The sequence below is a fragment of the Hypanus sabinus genome, chromosome 11 (genome assembly GCF_030144855.1).
Source record: "Hypanus sabinus isolate sHypSab1 chromosome 11, sHypSab1.hap1, whole genome shotgun sequence".
Taxonomy (NCBI): domain Eukaryota; kingdom Metazoa; phylum Chordata; class Chondrichthyes; order Myliobatiformes; family Dasyatidae; genus Hypanus; species Hypanus sabinus.
Window position 1 is genome coordinate 5,050,396 of NC_082716.1, and position 18,291 is coordinate 5,068,686.

General features: G+C 41.9%; 1 protein-coding gene across 1 annotated transcript in view; it reads left to right on the top strand.

Moving 5' to 3' along the window:
* The window catches only part of syde2 (synapse defective 1, Rho GTPase, homolog 2 (C. elegans)), a 148,517-nt gene that overhangs the window by 37,488 nt on the left and 92,738 nt on the right, over positions 1-18,291 (top strand). The window contains exon 3 of the mRNA XM_059985205.1: positions 5,892-6,988. Coding sequence (XP_059841188.1) covers positions 5,892-6,988 — 1,097 coding nt within the window. The remainder of the gene's footprint in view (positions 1-5,891; positions 6,989-18,291) is intronic.

The window sequence follows — 18,291 nt, forward strand, 5'->3', positions numbered from 1 at the left end:
GAGAATGTTTCTATCACATACAAACCTTTGATTTCTGTCCACACAAGCAGTCCTCGCATGACCTTTATCCTCCTGCACCTCACCATCTGCTCTAACACTCTGGTTCCCCTCCCCCTGCAAATCTAGTTTGAACTCCCTGGAGCAGCACTAGTTAACCTACCCACAAGGATGTTAGTCCCCTTCCAGTTCAGGTGCAAACTATCCCGTCGGAACAGGTCCCACCTTCCCTGGAGCAAAGCTCAGCTGTCCAGAAACATGATGCCATCCCTCCTCCACCATCTCCTTAGCCACATATTTAGCTGCACTAGCTTCCTATTTCTAATATGTGGCACAGGGAACAATCCTGAGATTGCAACCCTGGAGGTCTTGTCCTTCAACTTTGCACCTAGTTCCCTAAACTTTCTGCAGGACCATCTCCTCCTTCCTACCTATGTCATTGGTCCCTACATGGACCGCGACATCTGGCTGTTCACCCTCCGTCCTGAGAATACCGAAAACGCAATCCAAGATATCGCAGACCCTTGCACCAGGGAAGCAACAGACCATCCAGAATTCTCGATTTCTCCCACAGAACCTCTTATCTGTCCCCTTAACTATCGAACCCCTATCATTACTGCTCTCCTCTTTTCCCTCCTTCCTTTCTGAACTGAGAGTCCAGTCTTGGTGCCAGAGATGCGACCACTACAACTTGTCCCTGGAAGGTCGTCCCCACCAACAGTATCCAAAACGGCATACTTATTGTTGATGGGAATGGCCACAGGGGTGCTCAGCTCTTCCTGTCTATTCCCCTTCCCTCTCCTGACAGTCACGCAGCTACCTGCCTCCTGACTTTTAGGGGTGACTATCTCCCTGAAACTCCTGTCTATTTCTACTTCTGCCTCATGAATGATCCGAAGTTCATCCAGCTCCAGCTGCAGTTCCCTAACTCAGTTTGACCTAATTCTTTCCATGACTTATGGTCAATTGTTTTCCACAGAAATATTCATATATATTTCATCCATGATGCTTTTATGTGTAAAATCTACAGAAGCATAATTTTTTGATATACAATTTATTTTGCATTAATCTTTGAAAGGTTACCAATTATTTATCCCATTTCAGATGTACATTTCTGCAAATTTTTCATTAACTTGTATTTTCCTTCTCCTTTTCTTCCTTCTCTCCAACCCCCCTGAAAACGGAATCCTTTCAAATCTTCTGCATTAACGCAGGGACATGCTTGGGATGGCTTTGAAATTAAGTTACTCTGTGTGGTAATGATTTAATAATTTTATTAGTATTTGGTTGCTGGAATTGATGGACGTCCTGGCTCCAAGTGTGAGAGGCTGTACGCAATTGATATTGTTTGGCTTTTGCAAGGTTTTGGCCAATGTTCAAAACAGCTGAAGTGTGGGAAATGTTTCACTGACTGGCTCCATGTGAAGATTTAAACAGTAAAATCTGAACTTATTATATCTGGTTCCAGTGGAAATAACTGTAATTGCCAAACAGCTTGTGTCACCTGGCAGGTATGGACATTAGTCATAATCAGCTTTAATATCACTGGCATATGTTGTGGAATTTGTTTTGTGGCAGCAGGACATTGTGATACATAATAAAACTATAAATTATAATATATTTTTAAATAAGTTGTGCAAAGAGGTAGTCTTAATGGGTTCATTATTCATTCAGAAATCTGGCAGAGGGAAAGAAGCTGTTCCTGAAATGTTACATGTCTTCAGGCTTCTATACTACCTCCTGGATGGTAGCAATGAGAAGAGGGCATGTCTGGGTGATGGATGCCTCCAATAATTCTCAGAAAATTACTGAAATTAGGTGCAGTAAGATTTGGAAGGAGGGAGAATAAGGGGCGATATCAGAGGTATTTTTAGTGATGGGTGTGTGGAATGCCCTGCCAAGAATGGTGGAAGCAGATACATTAGGCACATTTAGGAAACTCTTTGATAGCCACATGGACGACAGAAAAATGGAGGATGTGGGAGGGAAAGGTTAGATTGGTCTTCATATAGTAAAGATCGACACAACGCTGTGGACCAAGAGGCCTGCCTTGTTCTATAATGAGAGTGTGGTGGGGAGGGGAGGAGGAGATGATCAGTAGGTGTAGGAGTTACTGAGCTGCGCCATGAGCTACTGGTTTGTCTTCAAGCTTTCTGCAGGTAGAGGAGTTACACAGTTTCAGCTCTCTGGAACAAATTTCTTCAATTTGTTCATCAGATTGGGTTATCTTTAAAGTGGAATCCACGTTGGAGCCATGAATCCTATCAAAACAGATTCTACTTTCTCCAGGTATCTGTATTAAATTGGGCATTCTGCAGTGTCCATGACAAATCAGTAAACAGCTGCCTTACCAAAACTCAAAGTAAAATTGGGGCTGGAATGCTAACTATAATGTCCATGGTCATTTGCTCTGTAACTCCGGTGAGTGAAGTTATGTACGTTGGTTCAGGAATCTGCTGTTATCTTCCTACATGTAGGTATAAAAACTCCAGGAAGAATTGCACTGAAAAACAGCTGCTATCATGCAGAAATGATATTATATTGGAAACTTTGCCTTGTTTCATCCTTTACTCTCCTTCACTTTCAAGTGTCATTAACACAGGGGTTCTCAACCTGGTATCCACACACCCCTCAGTTAATGGTAGGGGTCCATGACATTAAAAAAAAGGGTTAAAAGAAGGATTATTCTGTTTGATATAAAAGTGGCTTATGTTCAGAACATAGAATGTAGAACTCTACAGCACAGGAATGGGCCCTTTGTCCCACAGTGTTGTGTGAAACCAGTTAAATTTGTAATCAACTGGACAACTAAACTGATCTGCCTGCACAATGTCTGTGTCCTTCCATTTTCCTCACATTCATATGCCTATGTAGATGCCTCTTACAAGTCCCTAATGTGCCTGTCGCTGCCATCTGTTGCTGAATACTATGAAAGCAGCCTTCCTTTTGTTACTGGATTTGTAGTACAACGAGTAGTATTGTCTGAAGTCCCCTTTTTTTGATGTAGTTTAATACCAGAATCTTCACAGCAAGCAAGCAGCTGGAGCCTAGACCTTGTACTGTTCAGTTAATTGATCAGCTATACTGTGGGGAATCGGGTACAGAGAAAAGCTTTTAGAATATGCTAGAGTCCAGTGTGCAGTTCTGGTGACCACACTATATGAAGGATGTGATTGAGAGGGTGCAGAGGAGATGCACTGTGGTGTTGCTGAGACTGGTGGACTTTAGTTATGGGGAGAGATTGGCCAGGGTGGGTTTCTTTTCCCTGGAGTGAAGGAGGCTAAGGAGTGACCTTGACAGAGGAGGATAAAATTACAAGTAGCATAGATAGGAAGACTTGAACATTTACTCCAGGGGTTCCCAACCTGGGATCTGCAGACCCCTTGCTTGATGGTATTGGTCCATGGTATAAAAACAGCTGGGAAGCCCTGATCTGTCCTATGATAAGGGTATTACAAACAAGGTTTGAAGTGAGGAGCTTTAACAAGATGTGAGTGGAATGGTTTGTTTATATCTGCAACTCTGTCAGAGAGGTGGAATTGGATATATCACTCAATTTTGATGTATTTAGAGATTCAAGCAGACAAGATGTGGAAGGGAAATGCAGGTTGCACAGCACAGTAAGTGCTAGTTAGTACATTGTTTCACAGCACTAGCAATTACTGATCAGGTTGATTCCTGCCTCTCTACAAGGAGTTTGTAATACTCTCTGTGACCCTGTGTGTTCCCTCCCACATTGCAATAAATATAGGTTAGGGTTAGTAAATTGTGAGCATGTTACGATGGCATCGTAAGAGTGGCAACACTTGCCCAACACAATCCTTGCAAATATGATTTAATATCGACATAATATGTTGCAGTGTTTTGATGTAAATATGACAGATAATAACTAACAAAATAATCTCTTTAAATGGGATTAGTACAGATGGGCAGGCATATGATGGGTCAAGTTTCTGTATTATACAGTTACAACCGAGTCTTTCACTGCTTTTATTTCAGTCAAACTAGAGCAAGCATTTGTTGCACCTATCCTGGCACACTTTCAGCTTAAAATGTAACAGCACAATTAGCAATATGAGAAGTTCCCATAAGATGTAGGAACAGGTTTGGGCCATTCACCCCATTAAGTCTGTTCTGCCATTCCATCATGGCTGATTTATTATCTCTCCCAACCACCACCTCCTGCCTTCTCCCCATAACCTTTAACACCCTACTAATCAAGAACCTCTGCTTTAAATATATTGAATAAGTTGGCCATCACAGCCACCTGTGGCAATGAATTCCACAGATTCACCACCATCTGGCTAATGAAATTCCTCATCTTTTTTTCCCAAATGGATGCCCTTCTATTCTGAGGTGGTGCCCTCTGATCATAGACTCCCCAGCTAAAGGGAACTTCCTCTCCTTGTCCACTCTATTTAGCCCTTTCAATATTCAATATGTTTCCATGAGATTCCCCCTCATTCTTCTAAACTCCAGCAAATCCAAGCCTAGAGCCATCAAACAAGCCTCATACATTAATCCTTCTGTTCTTGGAATCATTCTCCTGTACCTCTTGGACTCTCTCCAATGCCAACACATTCTTAGATAAGAGGCATAAAACTGCTCATAATACTGCAAATGTGGTCTGACCAATGCCTTGTCTTGCCTCAGTACCCAGTTCCTGTTTTGACATTCCAGTTTCACTAATCAGTGATGGAAATTATGTAAGGCATTTTTCAAATGGCTAATGGCTATTTTATTCTGTTGATGTACTTTATTTATAGAAGCTGTCTGCAGATTGATTTGATTAATAGTCATTATTTTCAACTTCTGATGTTAGTGCACATTGACAGTTAAATTATCCTGTCTAAGCTTCATGCCATACTCAAAAAGGAAAACCAGGTCAGCTTTACATAAATATTTACTGTTAGTTATGTATATGTGGTGCAAGAACTACGACGGAATAGCAGGATTAAATATTTTACTGAGTCATGTTAGTAATGCTGCACACTACAACTTCGTGGGCATGCCAGGACGGAAAAAACATGCACACTTGAAAGCCCATGCCAAAAGGGTCCTCTGCACGTAAGAGACCAATTGATTCACAGAATGATCAATTGGCTGTAAGCACACATTCTTATAATCAATTCAATTCAAGGATTTTACAACTCTTATTCTCAGTATTACTTATTTTGCATAATTTGGCTTTTGCATATTTGGTCAGTCTTTGTGCAATTGCTTCAGAGCTTCTGCCTTTTATGGGAAGAGAACAGTAGTGAAATTATGAATAGATCCTCTCCTAATTTACTATTCTACTGAAGGCTAGCACAAGCAGGAGATAGAGATGTCAATAGTATGTTTATGCAACTTCCTCCAAACTGCCTATTCAGAAACCAATTTCTGCACTGCTAAGATAATTAATTAACTCAGCATTGCTTAAGGGTTTTAATAGGAATACAGAGCTCAGCAGTTGTCAGCAACTGATGTTTCATTTTAATAAAGTAAGTTGCTGCTGCTTCTTAAGCACATCACCGTTAGTGGGGCATAGGCCACTGGCAGCAGCTCACCAAAGTCCTCTGTCCTGGGCCGAAGGTTGATCAGCCCTGTAGCTTTCACGACACACCTTATACATCTTCTAGGCGAAGATCCTTCCTCTCCCAGGGATGAGGTCCTTGGAGATTCTGTTGGTGTTTCTGTAGCTCTGGGTTTTTATAGGATGGGGTTCCTAGCCCATGCTCAGCTCTTCTTTTGCAGCCAGGCTTGGGACCATCCATGATGAAGTTAATAAGCTAAACAGTGTCCTCTAATTTGTCAATTGCTAATTTTATGTATATACTTAAACTTTGGTTAAATTTTTTCATATCTCAAAGTTTTTAAAATGGATCTTAACATGATGTTAATTTTGATTTTAGTACATACCATGGATCTTTTCAATGGTTCCGTTTGTGCAGTGGAAGTATTAGCAGCAACAACAACGAATGAGTTTTCACCACCTTCCAGCCCTTCGCCTTTCAAAAAGGGGACTGCAATTAATTGGTCATTCCCAGAAAAGATAAAATCTCCTCGGACTGTGAGGAAGCTTTCAATGAAAATGAGAAAGCTTCCAGAAATTAGCAGAAAATTGAGCATTAAAGGGACTTCCAGCCATAACTACAGTGATTCAGTTTCTAAAGGCACCTATGGATCTTTATCTCCTGGAATTTTGACGAATGCTGCCAGTAGAAATGTTATCAGTCGTTATCACCTGGACACGAGTGTCGTATCACAGAACTGCAAAAAGAAAAATTCAGGGAGCTCCAAGTCTGCTAGCAAAGGTGGCTACCTTAGTGACGGGGATTCACCAGAACTTGTTGCCAAATCGGGTAAGCACTCCTGTGAAAGTAAACCAGCAAAGGGGAATGTTGCTTCAACCCCCCATAAAACACACAGTGCAGAAATTGATGTTGATGCTTTTAGGCACTACAGTTTTGTGGATCAACCCAAATGTTCTCAATATATTTCTGGACTAATGAGTGTTCATTTTTATGGTGCCGAGGATTTAAAGCCACCAAGGATTGATTCCAGAGAAGTATTCTGTGCTATACAAGTGGATTCTGTCAACAAAGCCAGGACAGCCTTGCTCACCTGCAGAACCACATTTTTGGACATGGATCACACATTCAATATTGAGTTGGAGAACGCACAACATCTCAAGTTGGTTGTCTTCAGCTGGGAGCCAACGCCTCGGCGGAACAGAGTCTGTTGCCATGGCACTGTTGTACTCCCCACACTCTTCAGGGTATCCAAGATGCACCAGCTGGCAGTAAAGCTCGAGCCCAGAGGGCTCATTTACGTGAAGCTCACCCTGATGGAGCAGTGGGAAAATTCACTGGACAGCCTAGACGCAGAGCGAGAGCCAATGGTATTTGGTGTTGAGGCACGAAAAATAGTTGAGAAAGAAAACACGGGCTTGAGGGTGCCATTGTTGATGCAGAAATGTATAGTGGAGATTGAGAAAAGAGGTTGTCAGGTAAGCTCTAAGTCATTTTGTTTTAATTGGAAAAAGTTCTCGTTTGTTATACAGTGGATTCTGATTAATTGGAACACATCATTAGGATCAGTACATTTTGGACCAATTAATTGGCTTCATGGAAATAGTTAAAAAAGTATAAAAATATGAAATGCTGTTTAACTGAGTAACAAGTTATATATTTAAACAAAGTAGAAAACAAACTGGAACATGAACAATACTACAGTACTGTAAAACTTAGTTTTATAGCTAAGACAGTTATTGATGGAGGAATTTGGCCAGTATACACTTCCATGTTCTTTTGATTAGTTGTAAATGAACAAAATCAACACAGGCACCTAGAGCATATATTGGACTACCTTCATGCTTTCAATGATAGCATCTTCCAAATTTTCAATTTCATTGTAACATTCAAGATTGTCAATACCCTAAAATTCTTCATAGTTGCAAACTTTTTGAAGTAGTGAAATCATTTCAGTTTTACTCTTGGCTGTTTCTAGCATCTCCAAGCCTGAATGCTTGAAATTGCAGTGAGCAAAAGGTTTAAATTGTTGCCAGCAATTGTTTTAAATTGACACCACTGACACCTGAAGACTGAAGTTCTAATATTGTGAGTATTCTGTACTATTGGTCTTTTGAATCAAGATTTTAGCTGAATTGGGTGATTTATACCTGTTTAAATGGGTCTTTTAAATGCCTCTACCACTTCCTTTGAGATCTCCTTCCATTTACCCACTACTCTCTGTGGGAAAAACATGGCCTTCAAATTTTCTTTGTTACTCCCTTCATCTTAAGCCTATGCCCTCTAGTTTTAGATTCCTTGCATCCTGCAGACTTTTAAATTTAATTATCATTTACACATGAATACAGCCAAATAAAACAGCTTTCTTCTGGGTCCTAGGTGCAGTACACAATGCCAACAGTCACACAGCACATAGTTCATATGCTATATAGTTACATTAGCAGAAAAAGTGACCAAAACACCCAAAATCCCTGGGCGTCATGGCCTGTAGTATGATAAATCGGATGTTGTTGGCAAGAAAAAGCCCACATCGATTCTTCATCATGCGTAAGTGCAGGCGCAGACGAATGCAATCCAGTTTTTATTCCACTGAACGAACACTGAAAAGTGCACTGGGAGGGGCCCAGCCTCCAACTCAGCATTCTCGCTGCGCTTCTGCTCTCTCCCACATTGCCTGTGGCATCTCCTCCCCGGTCAGCTGTAACAGGCAACAGGATTGAGGGTCTGGTCTGTGCAACAACCTAGACTACACAGACTCCCCGCTGTCGGTCTTATCGATGAACCAGACTTGCAGTATTTTTACATTACCGATATCCGACAAGGTTTTGCGATCACAAGAGAGTTCAAGATAATTATCTGCACTGTTTGTTTGACCATGCACCACCTCTGACTCAGTGTAGCAGGCAGCAACATGGTAAGCAACAAATCCAGTTCCATCGTTATCCAGCAACTCAATGGTGGTGTAGACCTGCAGTTCTTGATGTTCTTAATATCTATCAGTGTCTTGCCATAAAAGAGACATCACTGATGATAAAGACTCTATCTACCCTATCCATGCTCCTTGTTAATTTTTCTCCATCTCTTACTTCACATGAATCATGTTAAGTATACAGTGCTGGATTTTGATATGTTTAGTCACATGTAAGAAGATACAAATGATACAATTTATTAATATGCAGTTTTTGTTTGGATTGCTGCCAAACTCTTAACAAACCATCAATTGTTCCTCCATTTGGAATTCAGGGAAATGTGACTAGTGGTTTTATGTTTAACAAGTTTTTTTTGTTTGAGGTCACTATCAGTTATTGATTCTGATATGTCTGTATGACCTGGATCTATGTCCAAGTAGCATGCCATTGATTTTTAAAATAATATCCTTCCCCCTCCTGCCCACTTCTCAATTGCATTTGTAATAATTTAATTGTCCACTGCATTCTGACAATGAAAATCATCTTCACAATCATAAGCACAAGAGATTCTGCAGTTGCTGGAAATCCAGAGCAACACAAAAATTGCTGTGGTCGGGCAGCATCTATGGAAGTGAATAAACTGTTGGCATTTTGGGCAAAGCCCCTTCAACTTCACTTTCAGGTTAAGATTTATTAATTTTGAAAGGGATAGATAAGATAGAAGTAGGAAAGAGTTTCCATTGGTAGGTGAGACTAGAACTAGGGGACATTGCTTCAAGATTCAGTGGAGAAGATTTAGGATGGAAATGAGAAACTTTTTCCCAGAGAGTGGTGAACCTGTGGAATTCTTTGCGCAGAGAAGCAGTTGAGGCTTCTTCACTAAATATATTTAAGATACAGTTAAATAGATTTTTACATAGTAGGGGAATTGAGGGTTATGGGGAAAAGACAGTTAGATGGAGCTGAGTTTACAGACAGATCAGCCATGAACTTATTGAATGGTGGGGTAGGCTCGATATGCTGGATGGCCTACTCCTGCTCCTATTTCTTAAGTTCTTATCACTGATTTATATCATGTGAGATTTATTTTGCAGTAGCAGTACAACGCAAAAACATAAAATTACTGAATTGCTGAATAGTGCTAAAAGGAATAATAGGTAATGTTCATGGACTGTTCAGAAATCTGATGGTGGAGGGGAAGAAGCTGTTCCTAAGTCATTGTGTATGTTCTTCGGCTCTTGTACCACCTCCCTCCCCAATGGTAGTAATACGAAGGTTTGTCTTGGGTGGTGAGGGTTCTTAAAGGATGCTACCTTAGACACTACATCTTGAAGATTTCCTTGATATTACGGAGGGTTGTGCCTGTGATGGAGCTGAGTCTGTGCAACCTTGTGCAATACTGTGCAGTGGAGCCTCTGCTTTGGATTGTAATGCAACCAGTCAGAATGGTGTGTACCATATATTAACGGAAAGTTGCAAGAGTCTTTGGTGCCAAACCAAATCTCCTGAAACTCCTAATGAGTACCTTAGCATGCCTTCAATCTTATTTCATCAACATATTGAGACTCTGACAAATTTGTTCCTCTGATTTCAGCTCTGAACGTCATACTCTTCTCTCTTAACTTACCTCCCACCACTGCTAATCATCATCAAAACCACACCCTATATTTGTTAGAAGAATGAGGAGGGAATCTCATTGACACCTATTGAATACTGAAATGCCTAGATAGTGGACATGGAGAGGATTTTCCTGTAGAGGCCTAGGAACAGGAGACACAGCCTCAGAATAGAGCATTTAGAACAGATGAGAAGGAAGTTATTTAGCCAATGGGTGGTGGATCTGGGGAATTCATTGCCGCAGATGGCTATGGAGGCTAAGTCATTGTATGTATTTAAAACTGACGTTGATAGATTCATGATTAATCAGGGTGTCAAAGGTTACAGGAAGAAGGGAGGGGAATGGGGTTGTGTGATAATAAATCAGCCATGATGAAATGCAGAGTAGACCTGATGGTTGAATAGCCTAATTCTGTTCCTATGTCTTATAGTCTATGAACTGATGAGCTATGGAGACAAGACTGCAGATGTTAGAATCTGGAGTAAAAAAAAACCCACAAGCTTGTGGAGGAACTCATGGGTCAGGCAGCATCTGGAGGGAAAGGAATGGTTGACATTTGAATTCAACGCTATGCAATAGGGTTTTGTCCTGAGATGAATAACCTCCTTTCCCACCACACTGGCTTTTAACAACTAAAGGTGTTGGGAAGCTGCATGGAGCAAGATCTTGTGCCTCAGTGTTGCCTGTTGTGGCTGCTGGGGAAGGAAACACTGATGTTGGCTGCCCTCCCATTGGTGCTGATCTACCGTGTTGCTCGATGGAAGATGAGCTGGATTGTACTCATCTGAGGCTCTTCTGCAAGATCAAGGCACTGTGGCTTGATCATTTCCAGAATGATTCTGGAAATGAAAGGGCTAGTAGATGAAACGTGTTTGTCGCTGGGCCTGTACTCACTGAGTTTAAAGAATGGTGGGGGAAGGGGAAGAGATCCTCATTGAAACCTCTCGACTATTGAAAGGCCTAGATAGGGAGGATGTTTTCTATAGCAAGTCTAGGACCAGTGGGCACTTCAGAATAGAAGGACATCAATTTAGAACAGGGATGATGTGGAATTTCTTTAGCCACAGGGTGGTGAATCTGTGCAATTCATTGCTTCAAATGGTTGTGGAGGCCAAATGATTGGGTATACTTAAAGTGGAGGTTGATGGTTTCTTGTTTAGTCAAGGTACAAGGTTATTGGATGAAAGGAGAATGAGGCTGAGAGGGATAATCAGCTATGATGGAATGACAGAGCAGACTTAATGGGCTGAATTATGCTCCTATGTCCTGTGGACTTCCTCTGGAAGTACAGGGTAGGGTTTTTCTTGGAAACCCAGAGCTCTTTTTCATTAAATTCATGGGAAACCTAATCTGTTTGTCTCCTGGTATATACCGTATATAAATAGCTCTTATCAAAATATTTGTCACTATCCCTCTCCAATCCCATAAAATTCTCAACTTTTTTTGGCATGTGTATTTACTGTGGAGAAAATAGCATCGTCTATAGAAGAGATGTAAAATTGCAGTGATGTCTTGGACCCTACAGTTGTGCTGTTTGCTGTCTTGCGGCAAATTAGGCTGGATAATTCCCCAGAGCCTGAGGTAGAAAATTGGATTAGACATTGACTTTGCACAGGAAGTGAGAGAGTGGTTGGAGATGGTTGCCTCTGGAGGTCTGTGACTAGTGGAGTGCCACAGGGATCATTGGTTCATTGCTTGTCATCTTTATCAATGTTCTGGATGATGTGGTAAACTGGATCAGCAGATTTGCGGATGACAGCAAAATTGGGTGTAGTGGACAGCTAGGAAGGCTCTCAAAGCCTGTAGAGAGATTTGGACCAGCTAGAGAAATAGACTGAAAGAGAACCAGAGGACACAGCCTCAGAATAGAGGGGCGTCCTTTTAGAATGGAGATTAAGAGGAATTTCTTTAGCCAGAGAATGGTGAGTCTGTGGAATTTATTGCCATAGGCTGCTGTGGAGGTCAGGACTGTGTGTATAATTAAGGCAGGGGTTGACAGATTCTTGACTGGTAGGGGCGTGAAGGGATACAGGGAGAAGGCAGATTGGGACTGAGAGGCAGATTGGATCAGCAATAATGAAATGGCAGAGTAGACTTGATGGGCCAAATAGCCTAATTCTACTCCTATGTCTTGTGTTCTTAAGGAAAGTGGCAGAAGGAATTTAATGTAGACAAGTGTGAGGTTTTGCACTGCGGAGGACCAACCAGGTTGAGTCTTAAACTGAGCAGCAGGGCACTGGGGAATGCGGCAGAACATCACTTCTTTGAATCCTTGAAAATGGTGTCACAGATGGTTAGGGTCATAAAGAGAGCTTTTGCCACATTGTTTTCTGAAGGCCAGTCACAGTATTGAGTACAGGAGATGTTATGTTAAAGTTGTATAAGATGGTGAAGCCTAATTTGTCATGTTGTGTGCAGTTCTGGTCACCTACCCACAGGAAATATGTCACAAAACTTGAAAGTGCAGAGAAAATTTACAAGGATGTTGCTAGGACTTGAGAACCAGGGTTATAGGGAAAGGTTGAATAGCTTAGGACTTTATTCCCTGGTGTATAGAAGAATGAAGGGAGATTTGAGAGGTATACAAAATTGAGGGCTATAAGTAGGGTTAAATGCAGGGTTTTTTTCCCCAGAGGTTGGCTGAGGCTACAACTAGAGGTCATAGGTTAAGAGTGAAAGGTGAAATGTTTAAAAGGGAATGAGGGGAAACTGTTTCACTCAGGGTGATGAGATTGTGGAACAAGCTGCCAGCACTCGTGGTGGAAATGGGTTTAGTTTCAACATTTAAGAGAAATTTGGGAGGGAAAAGGAGGACTATCATCGATGGAAATAGGCAGTGTAATGGTTTGTCATGGCCCAAAGGGCCCTTTTCCATGCTGTAGTGCTCTATGCCTACCTGCATCAGCACCATATAATAAGAGAAAGGAATTCTTTTAACATAAGAGATCCTGCAGATGCTAAAAATGCGGGAGAAGCTCACAGGTCAGGCAGCATCTATGGAAATGAATAAGCAGTCAATGTTTTTGGCTGTGATTCTTCAGGACTAGAAAGGAAGGAGGAAGAAACCAGAATAAGGTAGGGGAAGGAGAACTAGATAGAAAATAATGTGAGATCAGGTAGGTGGAGGAAGGTGGGATGAAAGAGGAAGCTGAGAGGTAATTGGTGGAAGAGGTAAAGAGCTGAAGAAGGAATCTTGTAGGAGAGTAACTGTGGGGGAAAGGATGACGAGCTTCAGGTGATGTGATAGGCTGGTAAGGAGAAGAAGCAAGGGAGAGTCAGAGGGGAACTGAACAAGTGGGAGGGGGAAGTGATTACTGGAAGAAGGAGAAATCAGGTTGCAGGCTACCCAGACAGAATGAGCTGTTGCTCCTTCAACCCAAGGGTGACACTTCGTACCAACATGGCAGAATGAGAATTAAAATGTTTTGGCCACCGAGAAATCCTGCCTTTTGCAGATGGAGCAAAGGTGCTCTTAACAACTTGCAGTAACTTTAACCCTTCTTTCTCGGTAGTTTTCCAACACTCTGCTGGAACTCCAGTAACACCATGTGTCTATTTTTTTTGTCATAGTGCCTGGGCAGTCTGTCATTCCCTCTGCCACTCTACGAATGGTTGTAGTAAACTATTTTGCTAGAACCCCTGTGGCCATCCCCCTCAGCAATCATTATCTCGTTTTGGATACTGTTGAGCGGGTTGACCTCACAGAGGATGACCACGGCAATCGGGCCTCTGGCACTAAGCCTGGTTCCGTGGTGCAGAAGGGAGAGGAGAAGAAGAAGAACACAGTAGTCATTGGGGATTCCATAGTGAGGGGAACAGACAGGAGACTCTGTCATTCTGATTGGGATACCTGCATGGTGTGTTGCCTCCCAGATGCCAGGGTATGGGATTTCTCGGATCAAGTGTAGAGTATTCTGAAGGGAGAGGGTGAATAGCCAGAAATCTTGGTACATGTTGGTACCAATGACATAGGTAGAAAAAGGGAGGAAGTCTTGAAGAGAGAATTCAGTGAGTTGGGTAGGAAGCTGAAAAGCAGGACCTCCAGGGTAGTAATCTCAGGATGGCTGCTTGTGCCATGTGCTAACGAATACAAAAATAGCATGATCAAGCATGTTATTGCATGGCTGAGAGATTGGTGTAGGGGCCAGGACTTTAGGTTCCTAGATCATTGGGGCATCTTCTGCGGGAGGTATGATTTGTACAAAAGGGACAAGTTACACCTGAACCCAAAGGGGTCCAATATCCTCGCAGGCAGGTTTAATAGAGCAGTTAGGGAGTGCTTAAACTAATTTGGCTGGGGATGGGAGCTGGAGTGATGACGCTGAGGAAGGGGGAAAACTGAAATAAATCAAAGATAGTATGCAACAGAGATGATAGACAGGTCAGGCAGGAGATGAGGAATACTCACAGCCAGTGGGATGATTTACAGGGCAATTGAAGTGTGGTGCAGTTAAAACAGAAAGCAACAAATACTAGACTGAAAGTGTTATACTTGAATGCAAATAAAATGGACAATCTTGAAATTCAGCTACAGATTGGCAAGTATGACATTGTGGCCATCTCTGAAACTTGGCTAAAGGATGGCTGTCATTGGGAGCTGAACATCCAAGGATATACACTGTTTCAGAAAGACAGGTTAGTAGGCAGAGGGGATGGTGTGGTCCTGTGTATCAGAAATAGTATTAATTTATTAGAAAGGGATGACATATGATTGGAAGGTGTAGAGTCTCTTTGGGTTGAGTTAAGAAATGGCAAGGGTAAAAGGACCCTAATGGCAGATGTATACAGGCTTCCAAACAGCAGCCATAATGTGGATTACAAATTAAAGCAGGAGATAGAAAAGGTGTGTCAGAAGGGCAATGTCATGATAATCGTTGAGGATTTTAAAATGAAAGTGGATTGGGAAAACCAGGCCTGTACTGGACTTCGAGAGAGAATTTGTAAAATGTCTCGGGGTGGCTTTTTAGAACAGTTTGTTATTGAGCCCACCAGGGGATCGGCTGTGTTGGATTGGGTGTTGTGCAATGATCTAGAGGTGATAAGAGAGCTGAAGGTTGAGGACCCCTAAGGGAACAGTGATTACAATATGATTAAGTTCACTTTGAAATTTGAGAAGAAGCTGAATTCCAGTGTGTTGGTATTTCAGTGGAATAAAGGAAATTACAATGGCATGAGAGGGGACTGGAAAGGGACACTAGCAGGGAGGACAGCAGAGCAGAAATGGCCGGAGTTTCTGTGAAACATGAGGGAAGTGCAAGACAGATATATTCCAAATAAGAAGAAATTTTCAAATGGAAGGACACTTACTGTGGCTGACAAGTGAAGTCAGAGCCAAAGTAAAAGCAAAAGAGAGGGCATGCAGTGAAGCCAAAGCTAGTGGCAAGACAGAGAATTGGAAAGCTTTTAAAAACTTGCAGAAGGAAACTAAGAAGGTCATTAGGAAGGAAAAGGTGGATTATTAAAGGAAGCTGGCGACTAATATCAAAGAAGTACTAAAAGCTTTTTTAAGTATATAAAGGGTCAAAGAGCTGAGGTTAGATATAGGACCAATAGAATGACGTTGGAGATATTGTAATAAGAGACACAGATGGCAGAGGAACTGAATGCATATTTTGCATCATTCTTCACATTAGAAGACATCTGCAGTATACTGGACATTCAAGAGTATCAGGGAAATGCGGTATGTGCAGTGAAAATTACGACTGAGAAGGTGCGCTGGAAGCTTAATGGTCTGGGGGTGGATAAATTTCCTGGACTTGATGGAATGCACTCTCAGGTTCTGAAGGAGAGATTGTGGAGGCATTAACAATGATCTTACAAGAATTGATAGATTCTGGCGTTGTACCAAATGACAGGAAAATTGCAAATGTTACTCCACTATTTAAGAAGGGTAGGAGTTAGCAGAAAGGGAACTATAGACCTGTTAGTCTGACATCAGTGGCTGGAAAGTTGTTGGAATCAATAGTTAGGGATGAGATCACAGAGTACTTGGAGGCACATGACAAGATAGGCCAAAACCAGCATGGTTTCCTGATGGGAAAAATCCTGCCAGATTAACCTATGGCAATTTTTTGAGGAAATTATAAGCAGGGTAGACAAAGGAAATGCAGTGGATATGGTGTACTTGGATTTTCAGAAAGCCATTGACAAGGTGTCGCACATGAGGCTGCTTAGCAAGATAAGAGCCCATGGAATTACAGGGGAGTTACTAGCATGGATGGAGCATTGGTTGATCGGCTGAAAGCAGAGAGTGGGAATAAAGGGATCCTATTCTGGCTGGCTGCCAGTTACCAGTGGAGTTCCACAGGGGTCGGTGTTGGGACTGCTGCTTTTTACAGTGTATGTTAGTGATTTGGACTATGGGATTAATGGATTTGTGGCTAAATTTGCCGATGATACACAAATAGGTGGAGGAGCAGGCAGTGTTGAGGAAACACAGCCTGCAGAGAGACTTTGGTAGTTTAGGGGAATGGGCAAAAAAGCAGTAAATGAAATATAACGTTGGAAAGTGTGTGGTCATGCACTTTGGAAGAAATAAATGGGCGGACTTTTATTTAGATGGAGAAAGAATTCAAAACACAGAGATGCAAAGGGGGTTGGGAGTCCTTGTGCAGGATACCTTAAAGGTTAACCCCGGAAGGCGAATGCATTGTTGGCATTCATTTCTAGAAGTATAGAATATATGATGTTGAGGCTCTATAAAGCACTCAAAAGACCACACTTGGAGTATTGTGTGCAGTTTTGGACTCCTTATTTTAGAAAAGATATACTGACATTGGAGAGGGTTCAGAGAAGATTCACGAGAATGATTCCAGGAATGAAAGGAACATCTGGCAGCTCTTGGGATGTATTCCCTGGAGCTCGGGAAAATGAGGAAGATCTCATGGAAACATTCTGAATGTTAAAAGGTGTGAACATATTAGATATGGCAGTTATTTCCCATGGTAGGGTATTCTAGGACAAGAGGGCATGACTTCAAGATTGAAGGTCATCCATTTAGAACAAGAGTTGTGGATAAATTTAGTCAGATGGTGGTAAATCTGTGGAATTTGTTGCCACAAGTGGCTGTGGAGGCTAAGTCATTGGGTGCATTTAAGGCAGTGATAGATAGGTTCTTGATTAGCCAGGGCATCAAGGGGTATGGGGAGAAAGCAGGGGAGTGGGGATGACTGGAAGAATTGGATTAACCATGATTGAATAGTGGAGTAGACTTGACAGGCCAAATGGCCTACTTCTGCTCCTATATCTGATGGTCTTAATTTTCTTAACAGTAAATGGAGTTTGTGTATTGGCAGCAGCATAGGTTTACCAGGATGCTGTCTGGTTTGCAGAGCATGTCTTAATGACATAGGTTGAGCGAGCTAAGACTTTCTAGTCTGGAGAGAAGGCAGTTGAGAGGGTTTGTGATGGAGGCCTACAAGATAAAACATACAGGTATGGTTCAAAGACTGTCAGAGGCTTTTCCTAAGGTGGAAGTGGTTTGTAAGAGAGATCATAATTTTGAGGTGATTGTTGGGAAGTAATGGGGGGGAGGGAATGTCAGAGGAAACTTATTTTTAATGGTGGGTGCATGGTTCTTGCTGCTGGGGTGATGGTAGAAGCTAATATATTTGTGACATTTTAACAAACTGTTGGATAGACACATGGATGATAGAAAAATGGAGGGTTATGTGGGAGGGAAGGGTTAGATCTTAGACAGGTTAAAAGGTCATCATTACATTGTGGGCCAAAGGGCCTGTGCTTACTGTTCTATGTTCTATGTACTGATCAGTGTGGGAGTTTGTTGTGCAGCTACTGCCTGCCTCAGATCCATATATTTATCCATATTCCTATATTTAGATTCATAATTGCAGAGGCACAAGTTACAGATAATACATTGCCTCCAATTGAAAAATACAAAGTTGTGCAAGCTGGAATAGTCTGATTGCTGATCCAGCAGATGAAAGCTTGTTAGAAAATAGAAGAAGAATGGTGGTTTTATTTAGGAAGTTGTTTTGGAATGTTGAATGTTAAATGTTCAGCATTGTCTCTGGAGAATGCTGAGCTGGCCAATTGGATCTCCTCATTATCTAGTCTTTGCTGTGGCGGTTTTCGAAAGGAATATCTTGTGGGCTGAATTTGGCCTGCAGCCAAGATGTCATGCATCACTGACTCAATTGGTCCCACATCAATAAACCCCTTTCTTGTTGCCTCCCACATCAACTTGGCCTAATTAGAATGACATTGGTCTGAGTTGGAGGCATGTAGCCTGAAT